The sequence below is a fragment of the Salvia miltiorrhiza genome, chromosome 3 (assembly GCF_028751815.1).
Source record: "Salvia miltiorrhiza cultivar Shanhuang (shh) chromosome 3, IMPLAD_Smil_shh, whole genome shotgun sequence".
Taxonomy (NCBI): domain Eukaryota; kingdom Viridiplantae; phylum Streptophyta; class Magnoliopsida; order Lamiales; family Lamiaceae; genus Salvia; species Salvia miltiorrhiza.
In genome coordinates this window covers 15,519,522-15,541,194 of record NC_080389.1, presented here as the reverse complement: position 1 = coordinate 15,541,194, position 21,673 = coordinate 15,519,522, and the positions used below count along the sequence as shown (strand labels likewise).

Here is a 21,673-nt window from a genome sequence, read left to right as displayed (position 1 = left end):
ATTAAACTCAAATGACAATTTAATTAATTAATTAATTAAACTTATGGCGTAATAATCAAATAGAAGGGTGGGACCAGGCTGCACCGGCAGTGACATTTGAGCCTGCGTTTGAACGTAAATTATGATTTAGCCCACAAAAAAAGAAGGAAAGGAATAAAAAAGGAGAGTAGAAGTAGCAATAATCTCATTAGAACTACCTTATTAATTTGAGGAAGAAATTAGACACCAAGTTCCATGACTGAATGAAGAAAGCACACCAAGCACTAAACCTTCCAACAACAGAAACTCTTATTACATATTTGAATCCCCTCATAGCCATATCATCGTAATCAGATGCAGCTCAGTTGGTAAGACGCTTCAGGGCTCGAACGTGGGAGTTTGATGAGCGGGAGACGAAACAGCACGGTACAACAACCTATCCGAAAGACGGCGGTAAGGATCGGCATCACGCTTCTCTATCAAGTAAGCCATGCATCTCTCAACCTCAGACTTCAACTGCAGGTAAAACTCCTTGGCCTTCACCCTGTCCGTCAGCAGCTCCCCCCGCCCCTCCGTCTCCATCGGCTTCCCAAACAGGAAATAGAAGCGGCCGGGCACCTTCGGGTAGAACCCCGGCACGTAGAAGAACTGCTCCGCGATCTTCCCCTTCACCTCCTTCCCGGCCCTCACTCTAGGCATGTTATCATTCTCACTCTTGATCACCTTGTTCAGAAATGGGATCTTCATGAGATCGTTATAGTCTAGGAACAACTCGAGCAAATCATCCTCCCCGACCACCCCAAACGGCACGATCTTGGCGCCGTACTTGGCCGCCACCCTCACGAACTCCGGCTCCTCCGGCCAGAAGAGCTTGTAGGCCTCCCCCTTGCGGTGCAGCGCCTCCCTCACCCCGCCCGGGTAGAGCAGCACGTGGCACTTCGCCTGCAGTGATCTGCAGAGGTTGGCTGCCGAGACAGGTATGGCTCCGAACACTTTGAAGTAATCGAACCCTGAGGTCTCCTGCAGAGCTGCTTCCATGTCCTTGCTGAATATCCATGGATGAGTCAGGCCGTGAACCATCACTCTCTTCTCCCGCAGAAACTCCTCCGCGATGGTGGTGATCTCCGCCCCGATCAGCATGTGGTAGCCCACGAGCAGCACGGGGCCGTCGTCGGGCACCCCCGCCAGCCCCCGCACAACACCCCCGTCCGCGAGGGTCGACAGCATCACGGGGCTCACGGCCAAGCGCAGCGCCCCGAGCAGGTGGTCGAACACGTAGTTGAACTCCGACCTGCTCGGGGGCAGAAAGTCGGCGACGGCGTCGCGGCGTCGGGAGCGGCGGTACATGTGGTTGCCCTTGAGAACGGTGAGGAGATTGATGCCGTCTTCCAGCAGGAGGAGGTGACCGTTGTCTCTGAAGAAACGGACCTTGGAGTTGGCGAGCAAGGACGAGAGGCGCCGCGCCTCGTCCTTGCTCGGGAGCATGGAGTCGCGGCCGCTTGCGAGGATGAGGGTCTCGTTTTTGACGGCGTGGAGGCGGGAGTTGGAGGAGGCGGCGCCGGCTTTGAGGAGCTTGAGCTTCCACTGCAAGGTTTGCTTTGGAAGGATATCGGTGAGGCTGAAAATGCCGGCTGCTAAAGAGGAGAGGTCGTGGAGGAGCCTCTGCAGGTGTTTTGCAGGAGGGATCCATGTTTTGGCGGCGTTTGAGACGCTGGCCATCTTGATGGGATCGCCGCAGGTGGCGGCCAGAAAGCAAGGGAGTAACTTCTCAGGAATGATCTCGAGAAAGGGGAGCAGTGGCTGGAGCTGTGACCTATCAAACGACGTCGCTGCAATGTATAATACTTGCTCACATTTAAAAATGCATAAAAACTACTACTCACTTTTCATATTAAAAAGAAGACATATTTATTCTTAATAAATTCTTCAGCCGTTTCCCTCACTAAAAGTGACTTGTATTTCATTTTAGGTTGACCCGTTACAAGTGGTATAGTATTTTGTAAGTGACAAAATTAACTCTTAAAAAATGTAAATTCTACCACACTTAGCCAATTTACAAACTCGATCTTTGTCTATCCTCAAATTATTGTCTGTTGTCGTTGATGTTATTGCAATCACTACTGCTTCTATTGTCAAAATTTCTATTTTTTAGCTCATGTTTATCTTTACACAAAATACACATTTACATGTAATTTGCCGTGCGACTGTGTAATAGCCTAAAATTCATCTAATTTACTTACGTTAATTCGTGCATCATTTGAATGTGAAAACCTGCATTTACTAAAATTGGCAAAATATATTCCTACTACATGTTCAAGGGTAAAAGTGTAGCCGCTGTCACCTTTAACTAATTTATAAATTTTCCTTAAATCGTATAATCAAAAATTTTGTGCCCCTATAATGAAATGTAGGGAATACGTATATTATAAAATAAATTATAAATAATAAAAAAAGACTAAATTCTAAAAGCACTCCCCACAATCTCCAAACACAATACTCTTCCCCCAATCTCCCCCAAATTCATTGTATATTTCTCAATTATTCCCAAACTCGTTGTCTATTCTCAAATTATTGTATGCTGTCGTTGGTGTCATTGCAGTCATTACCGCCGTCACCGTCAATATTTCTAGTTTAGCTCATGTTTATGTTTATACGAAATGCAAATAATACACACTTAACGTGTAATTAGGCGGTGCTAATGTGGAATAACTCAAAATTGATCTAATTTATTCTTGCACGTTAATTTGTGCATTTGCTAAGATTGGCATAATATATTCCTAGTGCTACATGTTCAAGGGTAAAATAGTAAAAATAAATATTTTTAATAAAGATTAATAGTGTTTTATGTCCCGAACTTTCAGCATTTTCTATAAAATATTCATAATTTTCATTTCCTCCTAAAAAGTCCCGAACTTTCAACTTTTTTCATAAAATATCCCGCTATATAAAATTCGGTAATGAAAAGGTGACAAAAAATCCCGAACTTTCAACATTTTCCACCAACCGTGGTTCCTAATATGGTTTTTCAACAACGAAGATTTTCAAAATATTTCATCCACGCGAGATAAGTTATCTTTCTGTCACCAAATTTTATATAGCGAGACATTTTATGGAAAAAGTTGAAAGTTCGGGATTTTTTAGTAGAAAATGAAAGTTCGGGATATTTTATGGAAAATACTGAGTTGGTTGATGACGGGAACCTGGATTGACCAATATGAGCACTATATCTGGAGCAGGATTTGCAGCAGCTACAGAGAGAGCAAGACAGGCTCCGAAGGAGTCACCAAGCAAGTATATAGGCATGTCCGGAGACGAAGCATGCTCCGCCTCCACGGCTTCTCCCACAAACTCCACCAGCTCCTCGTACGGCGTCCGATCCTCCGTCGGCACCTGCATGCACCGCACTCGGAACACCTTCCCCATCGCCTTGTGGTGCAACACCATTCCCATCCCCACACCGTCGATCCCTGCATTTCACCAAATTAACAACCTCCAATAATTGCTCCACTTAATTTGTGTATTTGAGTACCAGGCAAATAGAGGAGAGGAGGAGAGTTGTGGAGAGGTGGGCCGGCTTCGCTGGGGCAGAACCATCGAGGCGGGCCGCCATCGGAGTTGATCATAAGTTTAGTACTTGCTTGAATGTAGTCCCTCGCTGTCTGAGTCCCGTACCCGTCGTCCCACAGGGGCTTCAGTTCCTTCTCCCTCGTTGCAGCGGCTACTGTCGATGACTTGTGAAGCGAGGTCGGAGGCGATAAGCGGATTGAGTTTTGTTAGAAAATGGAGGTGATTATATAGTGGTTTGAGTGTGGTGAGTGATTGTAGTGAAGTGGTGTAGAGAATATTGTGAGTGTAGTGTGTGTAGAAGATAGAGATAATGATTTTAGAGTGGAGCTCTTGTCTCCAAAGAACTTAGATAATATTAGATAGAGTGATGTTTTTGAGATGTTTTTGATTATGTGAGATTGTTGAGATTGGTTACAAATGACTCACAAGAGCTCTATTTATAGGTGTGGGAAGATCTTTCTAGATCCCACTACACTAACTTGTATCTAGAATTCTCTACTAACATCCACTTAAGGAATTCTCTAGATACTATATAGAAAATATCTAATCTCTAGAATACTCATTCTTGTCCTAGTATTATTTAGAATACTCTAGATTAATCTAGCTAGTGGTGAATTCTCTAGAATATTCATAGCTTATTCTCACCTAGAATATTCTAGATAAATGCATCACACTTCAATACTCCTCCTTGATGCATTTATCGGTTACTCCAAGCATTCTTCGTAGAAACTGGAATCTGTCCCTTGGCAGTGCTTTTGTGAAGATGTCCGCCAACTGCTCTTCTGTTGGACAATACTTCATCTCGATAAGTTTCTTTGCTTCAACATCTCTCAAGAAGTGATACTTGATGTCGATGTGCTTGGTGCGATTGTGCTGAACTGGATTCTTAGCCATTGCTATAGCTGACTTGTTATCGCAGTAGATCTCTGTCGATGAGTCTTGCGGTTCGCCCATATCCGCTAGTATTCTTCTAAGCCATATAGCTTGACATGCTGCTTCGGCTGCTGCAACATACTCAGCTTCTGCTGTTGATAGTGCAACTGAGTCTTGCTTCTTTGATCCCCAAGAAAAAATTCCTGAGCCAAACTTGAAAGCATAGCCTGAGGTGCTTTTCATGTCGTCTTGCGATCCAGCCCAATCACTATCGCTATATCCACTGATCTGTGAGTCAGACTTTGGTTTGTACCAGATACCATAGTTGAGCGTACCTTGCAGGTATCTGAGAAGTCTCTTTGCTGCTCCATAGTGGGTCTCCTTCGGACTTTCCATGAATCTGGATAGAAGGCTTGTTGCATACTTGATGTCTGGCCTTGTTGTCGTCAAATATAGTAGACTCCCAATCAAACTTCGATACTTTGTAGAATCCGTCGGTTTTGACCCATCTTCTTTCTTCAACTTCTCATTTGGAATGAGAGGTGTAACCACTGGCTTGCAGTCTTGCATCTTGAACTTCTTGAGCATATCTTCAATATACTTCTTTTGTGATAGGAAGATGCCTTCTTCCTCTTGACTTATCTCCATTCCGAGAAAATAGTGCATTAATCCTAAGTCCGTCATCTCAAAGGTGCTCATCATGTCTCTCTTGAAATCCTCGATCAATTTTGTGTTATTTCCTGTGACAATTAAGTCGTCAACATAAAGAGAGACAATCAGGATGTTCGTACCTAGAGTTTTGATGTATAGAGTTGCTTCGTTCTTGCTCCTCCTAAATCCTTGACCGGTGAAATATCCGTCTATTTTGCTGTACCAGGCTCGTGGTGCTTGTTTGAGCCCATAGAGTGCTTTCTTGAGACGAAGAACTTTGCCTTCTTGCTTTGTGAATCCTTCTGGCTGCTCCACATATATCTTGTCTGTTAGATCTCCATTGAGAAATGCCGACTTAACATCAAGTTGATAGATTTTCCATCTCTTTTGAGCCGCCAGAGCTATGAGTGCTCGAATTGTGTCCATCCGTGCCACTGGAGCAAACGTTTCTGTGTAGTCGACTCCTGGTACTTGAGCGTATCCTTTTGCGACAAGTCTTGCCTTATGCTTCTGGATCGAACCATCAGGATTCAGCTTTGTCTTGAACACCCATTTGACTCCAATGACTTCCTTGTCACTTGGAAGATCCACCAACTCCCAAGTATCATTCTTTTCTATCATTTGTATCTCCTCCTCCATTGCTTTAATCCAAACTTTCTCTTTGGATGCTTCTGCATAGTTACTTGGCTCCAAAGAACAAAAGTTGCATATCTCATATAAATCAGTGGATTCATATAAATCTTCTAGAGTTCTTACCCGAAAAGGTGGAGAGTCTGGTGAGGAGTCTGAGTCGGATCCACTTGAGGTATTGGCTTCTGAAGAGGACCTTGGTGGGCTTTGTTGATCTTGTTCTCCATGTTCTGTGACTTCTTTTAGGAGTGTAGTTGTTGTCTGCCTTTCAACACTTTCTGTCTCCCAATTCCAAGAGGCTTGTTCGTCAAATTCCACGTCTCGACTTGTCACCAGCTTCTTGGTCTCAAGATTGTAGATTCTATACCCCTTGGATTTAGAGCTATAGCCGAGGAAGATTCCCTTCTCCGTCTTGTCCTCCAGTTTGTGTCTTCTTGCTGAGGGAATGTGGATGTAGCAGATACTTCCAAAGACCCTCAAATGTTTGGCTGAAGGCTTTTGTCCTGACCAAGCTTCGATCGGCGTCTTGTTTAGCACGGCCTTTGTTGGACATCGGTTGAGTAGGTAGACCGATGTATATACTGCCTCTGCCCAAAACTTCTTTGGTAATCCTTTCTCCGCCAGCATGGATCTCGCCATCTCCATGACTGTTCGATTCTTTCTTTCCGACACGCCGTTTTGTTGTGGAGTGTAGGCCACCGTTAGTTGATGCTCCACACCTTCATCTTCACAGAACTTGTCGAACTCTTTTGAGTTGTATTCGGTACCTCGATCGCTTCTCAGTTTCTTTATTTTGCGACCACTTTGTTTCTCCACAAAGTTCTTAAATCTCTTGAAGATTCTAAAGACTTCTGATTTTTCTTGGAGAAAATATACCCAAGTCATTCTAGAGTAGTCATCAATAAAGAGTATGAAGTACCTGTTTTGGTTTACTGAAGGTGTGCGCATTGGACCGCAAACGTCGGTGTGGACAAGCTCTAGTATCTCCTTGGCTCGCCATGTTTTCTCCGTTGGAAATGGTTGTCTGTGTTGCTTTCCGATCATGCATCCTTCGCATACACCTTCTCTTTCATTTAGAAGAGGCATATCTCTCATCATATTTTTCTGATGAAGTAGCCTCAAGGCATTTAGGTTGAAATGCCCAAATCTCCGGTGCCATAGACTCGTATCGTCGAGTTGAGCCACCATTGCCTTTTGTGGATATTGCCATTGAATGGGAAAGTTTCTATTTTTTCCCATTTTTACTACTGCAATATCTTGGTTATTTTTCTTGTCGTAAATTCGACAAGAATCTTTCTCAAAGTGGAGGGCATATCCATTTTCCATCATTTGGCCAACACTTAATAGACTTTGTGCAAGACGAGGTACTAGGAGAACATTTCTAATAAATCGCGTACCTTTGTTAGTTTCTATGGCAATTGTACCTTTCCCTTTCGTCTCCACCAGTTCTCCATTGCCCATCTTCACCTTCGTCTTGACTGAAGTATCTAACTCACGAAAGATGGTCTCGTTGGATGTCATGTGGTTGCTGCATCCGCTATCGATGTACCATTCTTCTTCTCCTGCTTCCGTTGCCGAGTGACATGCATAGAACATGTACTCCTTCTCATTTTGATTTTCTGAATAGTTGGCTTGATGATTTCTTCTATCTCTGCAATCTTTTTCCACGTGCCCGAACCTTTTGCAGTTTTTGCACTGTGGCTTTCCTCGATGATAGCAATCCTTCTCCAAGTGATTTGTCTTCTTGCAAATTCCGCATGGTGGAAAATTTGCCTTGCTCTTCTTGTTGCTGGAGCTTCCTTCCTTGTGATTGCTTTTAAAAATTCCGCCGCTCCTTGACTTATTGCCTCTAACGTTGAGTTTGGACTGAAAGGCACTCTCAAGTGAACTTTCATGTCGCCTACTCAATCGTTGCTCGTGTGCTTCCAAGGAACCCATCAGCTCCGCGACGGACATTTTTGATAAATCTTTTGATTCTTCAATCGCCGCCACTACTGGATCATACTTCTCGGTAAGGCTGATTAAGACCTTCTGTACGATCCTTTCATCGGAGATGTTATCTCCGTATGACCGCATTTGATTGATTATTTCCATTATTCTTGAGAAATAATCTTTTGCGGCTTCTGAATCTTTCATTTTAAGATTCTCTAGTTCTCGCCTTAAACTTTGTAGTTTAATGGTTCGAACTTTAACATTTCCTTGGAACTCCTCCTTAAGGATATCCCAAGCTTCTTTTGCAGTAGTGGCTCGAATAATTCTTGCCATGATAGAATCACTAACAGATTGTTGGAGAAGATAAAGAGCTTTAGCATTTTGTTGCTTTAATTTCTTACGTACCTCGGATGAGGATGTCTTGTCGATATCTTCTCCCGGCATGGTGATTCCTTCTTCAATGACATCCCAAAGATCATGGGATTCAAGGCAAGTCTTCATACGAACACTCCAATAGTCATAGTTTTCTCCATTGAATATTGGAGTCGTGATGGAGAGACTTGACGACGCCATAACGCCCGCTTATGATCGAACAAGCTCTGATACCACTTGTTAGAAAATGGAGGTGATTATATAGTGGTTTGAGTGTGGTGAGTGATTGTAGTGAAGTGGTGTAGAGAATATTGTGAGTGTAGTGTGTGTAGAAGATAGAGATAATGATTTTAGAGTGGAGCTCTTGTCTCCAAAGAACTTAGATAATATTAGATAGAGTGATGTTTTTGAGATGTTTTTGATTATGTGAGATTGTTGAGATTGGTTACAAATGACTCACAAGAGCTCTATTTATAGGTGTGGGAAGATCTTTCTAGATCCCACTACACTAACTTGTATCTAGAATTCTCTACTAACATCCACTTAAGGAATTCTCTAGATACTATATAGAAAATATCTAATCTCTAGAATACTCATTCTTGTCCTAGTATTATTTAGAATACTCTAGATTAATCTAGCTAGTGGTGAATTCTCTAGAATATTCATAGCTTATTCTCACCTAGAATATTCTAGATAAATGCATCACACTTCAATAAGTTTGCTTCAAGGCGAATTTTGACGGGGTTTTTCGATGACTTGTGCGACGGTCTTGGATTGTGCAGCGAGGTCGGAGGCGATGTGCAGAGTCTCATCATCGTGTTTGCTTGCATTGGGATTTAGCTGCAGATTTTGATGGGAGTTATCAACACTATTCATTCATTCACTCAAGTGTTTGCACAAGTCCAAGTTTTGGGAAGAGAGGAAGTTTGTTTGTTGAGGAAAGCAGCTTTGCCACATTTGCTTGTGCCTCACATAAAGATTGTGATGATAAATTTTAGATGTGGAAAATTTTTAGTTGGAACGGAAATTGTAGCTTTGCTCAAAACATGCCTTAATAAAAGGTGAATGAATCAAAGCTCAAGTGAGATGTTGTATGTTGCCCCTTTAGACTTTAGAGATAGGATGAGATCATCTAACTTATACTCTCTCTGTCCATTAAAAAAAATCCTAGAAGGGGACGACACGAGTTTTAACAAAAACATAGTTGAGCGTATTATGAGTAAAGAAGGGGTCTCACATAAAAAATAGTGTTAATAATGATAATTAATTGTATTGTGAATGGAGAAATGAGCCCATAACGTGATAAAAAAATTTCAAAATTGTTAAAAGATTAATTGTTGTGGACATCCCAAAAATGTCAAAAAGAGACTATTTTTTGCAGATGGATGAAGTAGTTTTTTTATGTTTAACCGTATTAATTATTATTTTTATTATTTTATCATATTTTATTATAAATTATATAATGAACTCTAATTAGTGGATTTATCACTGAAGTAAAATTTGTAAGAATAAATTATGTGGAGTTAACTAACTAAAATAGAGAAAAATCGTAATTAATTATTATTAATTATATAGTTTAATATTCTAAATATGTTGAAAGTTAATGAAAATAGAGAAGATAATACATAAATTACAACATAAAGTTTTAAATATTCTATCTAGAATCAATAAGGAAAAAAGAAAAAGGAAACAAGTTAATGAAATTAAAAGTCAAATAGACAATATATTAAATTGAAGTTTTATAAAAAAGAAAGAAAAAAAAAAAGAGAAAAAGCTCTTGAAAGCACAAGAACGCGGACTAGGGAGCCCGAAATTCAAAAATGAACTCGTCAAACAACAGAAAAAAGGAAACTAGCAAAAAAACCAATAGTTACACCCAATCGCACAATCACTAGCAATAAGGAAAATCCATATTGGTGTGGAAGTCGTCCAACTCCATATCATCAGACCAACGGCCCTTGGCAATATTATCCATAACTCGCATTTCTGCTATGATCAATAACAAAATCCCTCGGTGTATAACCCATTTCCTTCGCATTTCTTAGGTGACTTTTGATGCTATATATCTTCCGGGGCCAGTGGTACCCGCGGCTTCTCCATACCCTTCGGAGGACGTCCCCGTCCATGTTTAGTCAGTGCTTGATCAATTAACATTTGCATCCCCTGACTAACCTGCTCCTGTAACCTACTAATACGACTAGCAATATCCTCAGGAGTAGGAATGGACGAATCCTCACCCCCGCTTTTGTCCACATTCTCTGCGAAGAAGCAAGAGCAACAGCCTTGTCGCCAAGCTGTTTCGCCGGGTTGCTCAAACTCGAGCCATCCGGAGCCTCCATCTCCAAAGTTTCTTCCACATCCGAGTCCTCCTTATCAATAACCAAGTCATTGTCCTCCTCATCCGGACCCGACCGTCTCACCCTAGGCGACCGACTAAGCCCACGCTCATTAGTAACTGTTTCTTTGGCAGTACCCGAGAGTCCTACCTGTGTCATGCCATCATCAGTCTGCTTTCCTTCACTTCCTGCCACTCCCAATGTTTTAAAAAACGTTTGAGGCGTACGAACTGAGGCGCACCTCAGTTCCAATCTTTAGAAAACCGCATCTGAGGCGGCGCCTCAGTTGATTGAAAAGAAACTTACGCCTCAGTTAATTGAGGCGCACTGAGGCGGTGAGTAAGAACCTGTTCGTTTGAGGCTTAAGCCTCAGTTAGAATTTGATTTTCCAGTCTAAATTGAGTGGGCTTTGTAAATTTTAACCTAATTACTAATGGGCTTTCTTAATTTAGGCCCAATTTAAGTAAAGCCCTACATATTATTACTCCCTCCGTCCACGAAATGAGTACCCATATTTCCTTTTTCATCTGTCCACGAAATGAATACCCATTTCCCTTTTTGGCAAGTGTACCCCACACATCTATTTAATTAATACACTCAAAAAGTGGGACCCTTAAACTATTCACACTACACTCCATACATTTCTTTAAACCCGTGCCGTCCACAAATGGGTACTCATTTCGTGGACGGATGGAGTATTAATTAATAGCTAATAGTCTAATATACTATGGAATACAAAAATTCACGTAGGAAATATAACAAAGAATCAAAACATCCCTTCAACACTTCACTACAACTCGCCAGTATCCCTTCGTCTCTTCTGCTTCAGCGATTCAACTTCAACCTTCCATTGACAGTGCTTCTTCAACAAAAGGTAAAATTCTCACTTCTCAGTTCTATTTTATGCATCTTAATCTCTGATTATGTTATGCTTAAAACCTTAAACACAAAACTCTACTCTATAACTTGCTGAAATCTTAATCAGTGATTATGCTTGCTTCATGCAAATCCTGCTTCACACCTTCTTCTACTTGAATCTGCTATACATAATAATATAATACACAAAATTCTTGTTTTCAGATTATGATTCATGCTTCCTGCTCCATACAAAATTATGTTACAAACTTACAATTTTTATTTATTCCTGTTATGTTATTCTCTCAAATCTTTTGTATTAACTGTATTATTAATTATTATTATTTCGTTATGGTATTTGAAGCCTTCGAATCTTCAAGATGAGTGGCCCACAACGAAAAGACCTTGCATGGAATTATGCAATTTCAATGGAAGTGCTGGCAAAAGGTGCAAATAAAGGATACAAATATTTGAAGTGTACATTTTGTAGCAAGGAAATCAGTGGGGGAGTTAAGAGAGTCAATGATCATTTGGGTTGCAATCACAAGAACGTGGCTCCCTGTTCACGCGTACCTGATGACTTTAAGAACTCGATGAAAGAATATTTGAGAACATTTGAGGAATCAAAACACACCAAACAGCGAGAATTCGATGATGCGGTTGATGGTGGAGCCTATTTTGGTGTTGATCTGCCGTTCCCAGCCAACGTGGAGAGAGGTATCAGAGGCCCTATGGATCGATTTATTGCTAATGAGTTAGAAGATGGCAAAGTAGTCCCTCCAAGTGCAACGGCTAAAGAGCATCGTAGTCGAGTTTATCTAGATATTGGGAGGTTCTTATTTGAGAACGCAATCCCATTTAATTGCATTAGAAGTCCATCATTCATTAGTATGGTGCGCTCAATTGGGGGTTACGGTCGAGGGTTGAAGCCTCCATCAATGCATGAGATGAGAACTTGGATCCTCAAAGAAGAAGTAAAGACGACATCTGCCATTGTCGATGAGATCAAAGCAACTTGGAAGCACACGGGAGTTTAATTGTTATCGGATGGCTGGTCAGACATGAGAAATAGAAGTCTGATCAATTTTCTCGTTAACAATCAATATGGAACAGTGTTTTTGAAAACTGTGGATGCAAGTGACGTTGTGAAAAATACCTAGAAATTGTTTGAGTTACTTGATGAAGTTGTTGAAGAAATCGGAGAGGAGCATGTTGTGCAGGTGATAACAGATAATGGAGCCGCATACAAAGCAGCCGAGCGTTTGTTAATGGATAAGAGGACTAGCTTATACTGGACTCCGTGTGCAGCCCACTGCATTGATCTAATGCTTGAAAAGATCGGTGAACTGCCACAGCACAAGAATGCTTTACTTAAAGCAAAGAGGGTGACTAATTACATCCACAACCATCAGTGGATTTTGAGCTTAACAAGAAAGTTTGCTAAGAAAGATCTTCTCCGACCAGCTGCCACTCAATTCGCGACTGCCTATCTTACATTGGAGAGCATGTATGAGTTGAAACAGCCGCTGGAGCAGATGTTCGTTTCGAGAGATTGGATAGGATGTGCGTGGGCAAAAAAGGATGAGGGAAAGGCTGTGAGAAAAATTATCATGAGTGATAATTCATTTTGGGCTAGTGTGGTTTACTCTATTAAGACCACAAAGCCTCTTGTGGATGTGTTGAGAGTGGTTGACGGTGAAAGGGCACCGGTAATGGGATTTATCTACGCTGCTATGGACGAAGCCAAAGAAAAGATAGCCAAGAATTTGAATGACGAAGTAGGTGCCTACAAGGAGATTTGGAATATCATCGATGATAAGTGGGAGAAGCAATTGCACCGTGACCTTCACGCAACTGCTTATTATTTGAACCCGCAATTTAGATGGGGTGAGAATGTTTCCGAGCATGCGGAGATTAAAAAGGGGTTGTTTAATTGTATGGAGAGGATGATCAAGGATAACGACACTTATTTGAAGGTCGATGTCCAACTTGACGAGTACAAAAATAAAAGAGAGCTATTTGGCTCGAGAGCATCTATGTCAACATACACATCTCGTGCACCTGGTTAGTAGTTAGTTTATCAATTACTTATCTTAACTACCTTATTTGTGCTAAATCTAATCATTATATTGTATTCAACAGTTGATTGGTGGGAACATTTTGGAGATGAAGTTCCCCATCTCAAAGCACAAAGAGAATTCTTGGGCTTACTTGCTCGGCCTCAGCTTGTGAACGTAACTGGAGTACATTCAATCAAGTGCATACAAAGAAAAGGAATCGTCTAAGCACATTGTCCCTCAACAAGTTAGTGTACATTATGTACAATAAACGCTTGAAGCATAAACATTCGAAGAGGCAATTAAGAAAGGAAAAGGACGATCCTTTGGTTGTTGAAGACGTAGCTTCCGATGATGAGTGGATAGCCAATCCAAATGACGAAAATGATATTGATGTTGATGATGCTAACTCTGATGAAATTGAGGCAGATCATATGGATGAGGGGACAAGTTCTTCCATACCAAGAAAGAGAGGAAGAAGTGAAGTATCAAAGAAAGGTACTTTTAGAAGTTAGTTTTAATCAAAAGTTATTGTAAGTTCTAATTATTTACTTATTTATATTGATATGTTTAAATGTAGGAAAAGGAAAAGAGGTTGAGCATAGACTTGTGGATGAGGACCTGGATGAGGATGATGAAAGTGCAGGAGATGATTATAATTAAGTTGGATTATTAGTTATAAACTATAATATGGTTTTTGGACTTGTGATCGTATAAGTATTAGTTATTTTGCTATGAACCTTAGTTATTTTGCTATGAACCTATTATTATATAGCTTATGAGTGTTAAGTTGGTATTTTATTATAGCTTTTGACTTTATGGTATTAGTTATTTTGTTATGAACTTATTATATTTATGAACCTATAATTTTTCTTAAAGGCTTACGCCTTGAATCGGTTCCTACGCCTCAGTTCGAATTGGTTCCTACGCCTCATGGTACTATAACAAAACGCCTCGGTTCCCGATTTACTTTTTTAAAACATTGGCCACTCCCTCAACAATTTTATCACCCTCAACGTCCTCATCATCAAGCACATCAAACCGGTTTGAGACATCCACGAGAAGCAGCTCGTTTTCCTTGATTAGCACAAGAATGGTAGCCAAATCTAGCCCCGACATATGATCCTTCGCAATATCCCCCTGATCCTTTGTGATATTATCTTGTCCTCTAGACTGCCAAAAGGGATTCATACCCCGGGCTTTAGGAAGCTCCTTCGATTTGGGGGCGGCAGCAATCGAAGCTTTGTTTTCTCCAACATCAACATTAGATTTCAACATCTTTCGACATTTATCCGTATAGTATTTTGCAATGCGAGCAAAACAACGAAAAAGTTTCAAAGCCAAATTGAATGTGAAAAGCATTATTACCATCATCATATACATCGATTCCAGAAGAGGCTTCGCCATATCCACTTCGACCAGAACACGAGCAAAGTGTCCCGCTTGTCCATGCGCCGAGGCGTGATCAATACATAACGGATGTCCCAGCGCATAACTGATCCCTGCTATAATCTCCTAAGTCCACATCTCCACAGGCAGATAATAAATGCGCACCCAAATCTCAGCTAAAGAAGAAGCTTCCTTATATGGGTTGAAATAGCGACTCCATTCACGAAGTCGAACTTGGCCCGTTGATAGCTCTAAAACAACTTTCTCCTTGGCTTTTCTTTTATCGTTCAGCGTTGAGAAATTCACCATGAAAAAGCCTTTAGCCATAGGGATGAATTGACAATCAAAGCATTGTCATAATTATTGTAGTTCAGTTTTGATATCTTCCAACGGACGTGGCTTGTCTCCTTTACGGAGAATAACCCTACCAAATAAGGCAAACTTGAATTCATCTAACCGCTTTTGAAAGCGATTTGTGGGACAGATAGCGTCACAACCTCTCCCTCAAGAGAAGGTTGAAGAGCACGCTGACCGTAGATGGTAACGTCCGATTTCTTGAGCCTTGTTGAACCTTGGCAGCAAACGAATCTGCCGGACGATCAATCATCGTTGAGCAATCATTAGCGGTTGCTACCAACGGTGATGTAGGGTCGCACTGCTTTGCAGTCGCCACCAACGCAAGGCGCAAATGTCGTCAATTTAGGCCTGGCTGGGGAAGGATGAGAACCAAACATGGAGCCGGTCTCTGTCATCGGAGAGAGGCCGTGAACTGGAGAAGCTTTATTGACAGCGTCAAATTTTAAGGAAATCAGAGGCAGATTGATGCCGGAGCGATCCACCATCCGAACACTGCCAGAGGGGCTGCTGCCGGACGGACGAATCTTGCTGGAAGGAGTGCTGCCAGACGGATTAGTCGCCACCTTGTTGAGCCCACTGGTATGTATCACCTGGAGAGAACTCGCAACAGAGGTCGCCAAAGTCGGCGTTGCCTTAGAAGGGGCGTCGACCCTACTCTGAGGAAGAACAGTGGGTGTGGCCGGAGCAGTCGCTGACGTCTGAGTCGGAGTAGGCATCGCGGCGGTAGTTTAGGGTTTTGGAAGAGAGAACATGGCGGCTGCCGCCTTTCAAAAATCACTGAAAATTTAATCAAATAGACAAGATAATGAATCACTTGTTCTGAAAAGGAAAAAATACAAAATAAATCTCGAATTTATACCTATTTTGTAATTTCGATATCATCACTTTTAAACCTTTTAAAATATATATCGAATCTTACTAAATTTTGCATTTGAGACTTCTCCAATTTTTGCCAATATCACCACTAACTAATATCCGGTAGAGAAAGTGTAAGCGACGTCGTTTAGTGTCCAATTGCGCACAAAACTAATAATATTATAGTATTCTATATTTAAATTTGGGACATTTGCAAAAATGCCCACATCCTTATAAAAACTTGTAAAATTGCCCACTTTCATAAACAAAAGTGGGCAATTTTACAAGTTTTTATAAGAAGGGGGCATTTTTCCCTATTAACACTTTAAATTTTGTACTAGAAAATCTCAATTGTAAAAGTTATAAGAATTTGATTTTTATTTGCAAAGGTTTAAAATTGAGGTCGAATTTGCAAAATATATTTAACTTCGTGATTTATTTTACAATAAACCATTCTAATGCACTATTGATTCGTTCAGAATTATTTTTATTAAATAAAATATTTTTATTTTCTAATGCATGTTTTTTATACTAGAACAGTTATTTGACATGTACTATTTGTGATTATTGATAGTTCAAAAATATGTAGATTTATCTCACTAAACTTTTTGAATCTATATATGTTTGTATTTTGTTGTTTGTTAGTATAATTTTAAATCTATAAATCTTAAATTTAAATTTTAATATTATTATTTTAAATTAATAATTTAAAAGTGTTTCGCATATATTATGTGAGGTATCATGATAATCCATTTGTAATTTTTAATAAAAGCAAATGATAATTTGTATACAAATAAATGATACTCTTAATGCATACAAATGACACTTTCAAAAATTAAAAACAATAATATTTTTTGAAATGCAAATGATATTTCCGAAATGATATTTTTTATAAAAGAAACGATACTTTGTATAAAAAATAATGATACTACAAATGATAATTTTAATATATGCAAATGACACTCTTAATAACAAAAATGATACTTTGCTCAATTGATCGGGGCACAAAGGGTAAGAAAAGGGAGGGGAATGGGATGGAGAGGGCCGGGCGGGCGGGCTGGGCCAAGCACGGGCACGAGTTTAAGTGCAATGCATGTATATTTCAAAAAAATTACATTTCATTATTACTTAATAAAAATAAAAGTAATAAATTTGAATGTCTTTGCATTTATTAATAAAATAGTATTAAATTTACAATACATACAATATTCCCCTTGCATCGCATGTGAGACGTACTAGTATTATACTAATTAGTAATAAATATTTATTAAGTCACTAAATAACTATATTTATTATAAGAAAGTATTATGTTATTATTAATTAAATAATTTATTCTCAATAGAAAATAAGTACTTCCCCGTCCCATTAATAATGTCTCAGTTACTATATTAGGATGTCATACTAGTAATGTCTCATACCTTTTAGTAAAAAAATTATTATTTTAAATATTACTCCCTTCTTCCCAATCTAATAAGCTCGTTTTTCTTTTTGAGACATTCCACTACAATAGGCTCGTCTTTCATTTTGAATAAAAAAAAACGTACTTAATTGGTGTGGACCAAAACCACTTTTCTTAATCTCTGTGCCCAAAAGAAGTAAGCCTATTATAGTGGAACGTAAGGAGTATTAATGGTAGACCTAATTCACTATATACACTAATTTATTTAAAATAATATTTAAATATCTTCCACCAATTCATTTTATACACTAACTACATATTTTTTAATCTCAGTGATCAAAAGTGTTGGGTCCCAGAGGGTCACTGAACTGGTGTATGGGGGGGGAGGAATACACCAATAGGCTATTTTTCGAAAATCTTTTGAATGGCTGAAGGAGTATCGACTGATACTTAAAGGTTTAGACTGAAAGACAATAGTCACAGATAGTTTCAGTTAAAACAGGGGTATAGACTGATACTGAAGTGATTTCAGTTAAGCATAAAGCTTTAACTGATAATCCACGTAAGGCTTCAGTCTAAAATTTGAAATTAGATAAGTGTTATGAATCTTACTGACTATCCAAGGATTGATCAGTTAGACTAATAACACCAGCATCGGAAAATAAACTTAAGAAATAGCCTTTGTGATTAACACTTAGTCAGATTTAAGTTTCTCTTTACAAATTATCAGTTTCAGTTAAATAAAGAGCTTGTTCACAACAATGAACGTAAGTACTGAAAGCGATAAACAACACGAGAATTTTCACGTGGTTCGAAACAAGTTCCTACGTCCACGGTCAGTTGATCACACTGACAATCACTCTGGGCTTGTGCTTACGGGTGCACAACAAACCTTCAACTGAAACTAGGTTTCAGTGCCAATACTCTAGATTGGACTTTTCGTCTCCTTCTCAGCTCGCAGTTGCAAAGACTACACGCCTTGCTTGCGGGGGCTAAGAACGCTTTAGTTCAGACCACTGTCTCGAACTCTCTCTCAAACTCTCTTTTCGCTCGATTGAAAAAGGGGTTCGAAATACCAACTAGATTACAGAGAACAGACTCTCTGTAATCAGGGACTTAGGCTAGGGATTTTACAAAGAATTTGCCTAAAGATGTAAGAGAATTTAAGTAATTAGTAAACTGATTTTGGACTTTGAATATTCTCTTATTCGATTCAAACTTTGGATAGCAGTGAATAAGCTGAGTCACAATTTCAGCAGAGGTTCAGCTTGAGTGTTTGAATCGGTGAAGATTAAAGATGTTCCCCGAACTCTATTTATAGGCGAAGTCTTGAATAGATCCGTTGGCAAGACGATCTTCAAGATTCGGCCGTTGTGAGATAGATTTGAAATTGGGCTGAAACTTCAATCTTCGAGGCTCCTGATTTGTTGAGGAATGACGTCTCTAGCTGTAGGAGCATGGTGCTTCTGAAAAGTTAGCATGAAAAAAGAAAGCTCTGCTCAGAAAAGGACGATCTTCAATATCTCTGCATTTAATGCTACTGTACTTGGTGTGTCCGTGGCTTCCTTTTAACTTAAGGTTCAGTCCGAAGAAGAATGTCAACTGATACTTGACTTATGCATCAGTTCACTATTTCCACGTGGTCAACATTAGTTATTCAGTCAAAACTGAATCTTCAGTGAAGTCTTCGTCCATTAAATACTTCAGTATTTGTCTTCAACCTTTTCAGTTACGATCTTCAGTCAGGTGATCTCCAGTCCTTCGATCTTCAGTTCACCGGTCTTCAGTCTTCACAACTTCAGTCTAGCTAAATAATTGAACTCTAACACTTGAGTTCGAAAAGATCTAGTCTACTAAAGGAAAATCTAAGGGTTTTGGTATCATCAAAACTAGACAAGGATATTTCATTAATTTTCCAACAAAAAGTAATAAAACATTATTAATGGGACGAAGGGGGTAATATTATGAATATAAATATACATTTATAACATTTATGTATATTCGATTAAGCTCGTGAGTCTCTAAATATTTGATAAATAAAGTTCAAATTTCGACTTAATAATAAATAAATTATATTCGAGTGTAACAATATTCAACTCGGTCTTGATTGTCTTATATCCTTAATAATTATCATGTTAATTATTAAAGTTTATATACAAAATTAAAATTTGATGAAGGTTAAATAATTTTTAGATAATTAAGCATTAAAATAATATGCCTAGAGCCTAGTATTAGAGCACGATTCGATCGATTTCAAACTGAGAATTTATTAAAATATTCTCATAAAAGAAACATTTAGTATAATGATAAAAGGACTAACGGTCAAAAAATAGAACAACTTTTACTCTCTCTGTCCCTGAAATAAGTTCATCTTTTTCCTTTTTGGGACGTCCCCAAATAAATTCATCTTTCTTTCTTTCCATTTTTGGACAACTACTCCACTACTAATAATATTTTATTTATTCTTACTTTTCACTTTTTCACCACTTCAAATACTAATTATAACATTTTTTTACCTTTTCACCACTTCTAAAACTAATTAGAACATATTTTTCTTCACTATCAATACATTTTACCACTTTTTCTTAAAATTCGTGCCGTCCCTAAAGAGGAACTTATTTTGGGGACGGGGACGGAGGGAGTATAATTTTTAAAATTTGAATTAAAATACATCGGTATTCGATTTTTATTATAAAATTAAGTGGCCTCCAAATTGATTAGTAGTATGATCTAATTTCTTAAAAAATCGAAAATAATGGGGAAAGGCAAAACGTAGTCGTTTTGATTAATACCCAAAAAAAAAAAAATGAGAGAGAGAGACTTTGAAGCTCATACAATACTTCGGTTAATAACGGATATGAAAGCTAGTATTCATAATTTTTGTGATGGTGGAGAACCATTGAAGTTTAAACTTCTTATTTTAGCAACAAAAAACGAAAGAGTAGAAAAATGAGTAGTAGCCTTGTGCAAATCCAAACTTGGTTCAAGAATCCCGATTCCACTCGTTTATGTAAAAACACTTGTAATTCACACCCAAACGGAGAAACTATCTTCACTCTCAAGAGGCAATTTGAACTCAAACACCAAATTCAAATCGTAAATGGAAGAAGAACTGCTCACGCGGCGCGAAAGGGGATAATCTGCAATGGCTTCTTGTTGCCCGTGGATCCATGGGCGCCTAGCATTGATTCACAGAGCATAGCATCGCAGCTCTTCGCTTTCTCTCTCTTCCCCTATCTGGGTTTCCTTTATTTCATCACCAAATCCAAGTCTGCCCCAAAACTCACTCTCTTTGGCTTCTACTTTTTGCTTGCTTTCGTCGGCGCTACGAGTAAGCTGTTTTTTAAGCTCTTCTAAATTTGAATTGCGGCTTTCTTTCTTAGAATTTCAGTTCTGTATATTTTTGGGAGCATTAGGGTTTTTTTTTGTGCTGTATGTAATTGTAGTGAAAAAGGGATTGCTTTTGGAAAGATGGAATCTTTTTCATTGTATGACACGATTTAGCAGTTATATCTGTTTTCGAAGGCAACGTAAGAAGTCATTTGCTAATAGGATAGTGTGTGTTTATTTTGGTAATAATAATTTTTTAATAAAAATCTCTTTTAGAAGGCAACATAAGAAATCATCTGCTAATTGTTGTAATCCCTTATGAATTTGGAACTTAAAGAAGGCTAAAGATTGATTAAATTGGAAAGATACTCATTCATTTTGAACACTCTTTAACCCTCAAATTTGAGACTTGTTGTGTTCTTTCAGTTTGAAACTGTAAATTCTATCTAATCTATATGTTTGAGCTTAACATTTTATCCTGTTTTAATCTTTCCTCATCTTTCTCTGCAGTACCGGCTGGAATTTACGGTAGCATTCTTCAATAAGGCAACTTTTACTTCCTATATAATGTGAACAATAATTTGTGTCTTCTCTAATTCACTTCTTTCTTTACCCAATTTTGTGTTTCCAAACAGCAAAGGTGCACTATGGAACATCTTTGTCCAATGTAGATTGGCTACACGGTGGAGCTGAGTCGCTGCTTTCTCTGACCAACGTGTTCATTGTTTTAGGCCTCAGAGAGGCTCTTAGGAAAGCTGGAGATGGGAATGGTAACACGTCGAATTTTACCACTGAAGCCAAAGAGGAGGATAATTCATCGGTTAGGTGATCAATGTGACCCTTTGGTGCTCACAACCCCAGTAATGGCACTCTAGCGTGCTGCAATCATGTGAAGTTTTATTTTTATTCTGTAATTAATTCACGTGATGTCCATACTTGGGATGCATGAGATCATGCAAACCACTCTTTCAACTCTGCAAATGAACTTCTTAGGCAGGGATCCCATTTTTCATCTCTGTGTTATTCATCATGTCTTGTCACTTATCTGCAGCTTGTCTTTCCAACGCTTTGCATGGTCTCTGATTATCTTA

At 39.2% G+C, this 21,673-nt stretch overlaps 3 protein-coding genes across 3 annotated transcripts; 2 read left to right on the top strand and 1 right to left on the bottom strand.

Annotated features, from left to right (window-relative positions):
- Nucleotides 1–173: 173 nt before the first annotated feature.
- On the bottom strand, nt 174–3,746 carry LOC131018441 (phytyl ester synthase 1, chloroplastic-like; the record flags this gene model as incomplete). The annotated part of the gene is made up of 3 exons (XM_057947164.1): nt 174–1,808; nt 3,180–3,446; nt 3,509–3,746. Coding segments are annotated over 3 exons (1,956 nt in total), but the record flags the coding sequence as incomplete, so codon positions are not given.
- Nucleotides 3,747–11,575: 7,829 nt separating this feature from the next.
- Nucleotides 11,576–13,915, top strand: LOC131018440 (uncharacterized). The gene is made up of 5 exons (XM_057947163.1): nt 11,576–12,226; nt 12,356–13,259; nt 13,338–13,429; nt 13,549–13,750; nt 13,833–13,915. The coding sequence occupies exons 1-5, from the start codon at nt 11,576–11,578 to the stop codon at nt 13,913–13,915; spliced, it is 1,932 nt and encodes a 643-aa protein (XP_057803146.1).
- A 6,147-nt stretch (nt 13,916–20,062) lies between these two features.
- Nucleotides 20,063–21,594, top strand: LOC131017824 (uncharacterized). Its single transcript, XM_057946561.1, has 3 exons — nt 20,063–20,583; nt 21,093–21,110; nt 21,218–21,594. The coding sequence occupies exons 1-3, from the start codon at nt 20,202–20,204 to the stop codon at nt 21,409–21,411; spliced, it is 594 nt and encodes a 197-aa protein (XP_057802544.1). The 5' UTR covers nt 20,063–20,201; the 3' UTR covers nt 21,412–21,594.
- Nucleotides 21,595–21,673: the final 79 nt, after the last annotated feature.

Coding starts and splice junctions, on each gene's coding strand:
- LOC131017824 (XM_057946561.1), top strand. CDS start 20,202: ATGAGTAGTAGCCTTGTGCAAATCCAAACTTGGTTCAAGAATCCCGAT.
- LOC131018440 (XM_057947163.1), top strand. CDS start 11,576: ATGAGTGGCCCACAACGAAAAGACCTTGCATGGAATTATGCAATTTCA. Junction 12,227..12,355: donor CAACTTGGAAGCACACGGGA/GTTTAATTGTTA, acceptor AAAAATACCTAG/AAATTGTTTGAGTTACTTGA. Junction 13,430..13,548: donor CTCGGCCTCAGCTTGTGAAC/GTAACTGGAGTA, acceptor AAACATTCGAAG/AGGCAATTAAGAAAGGAAAA.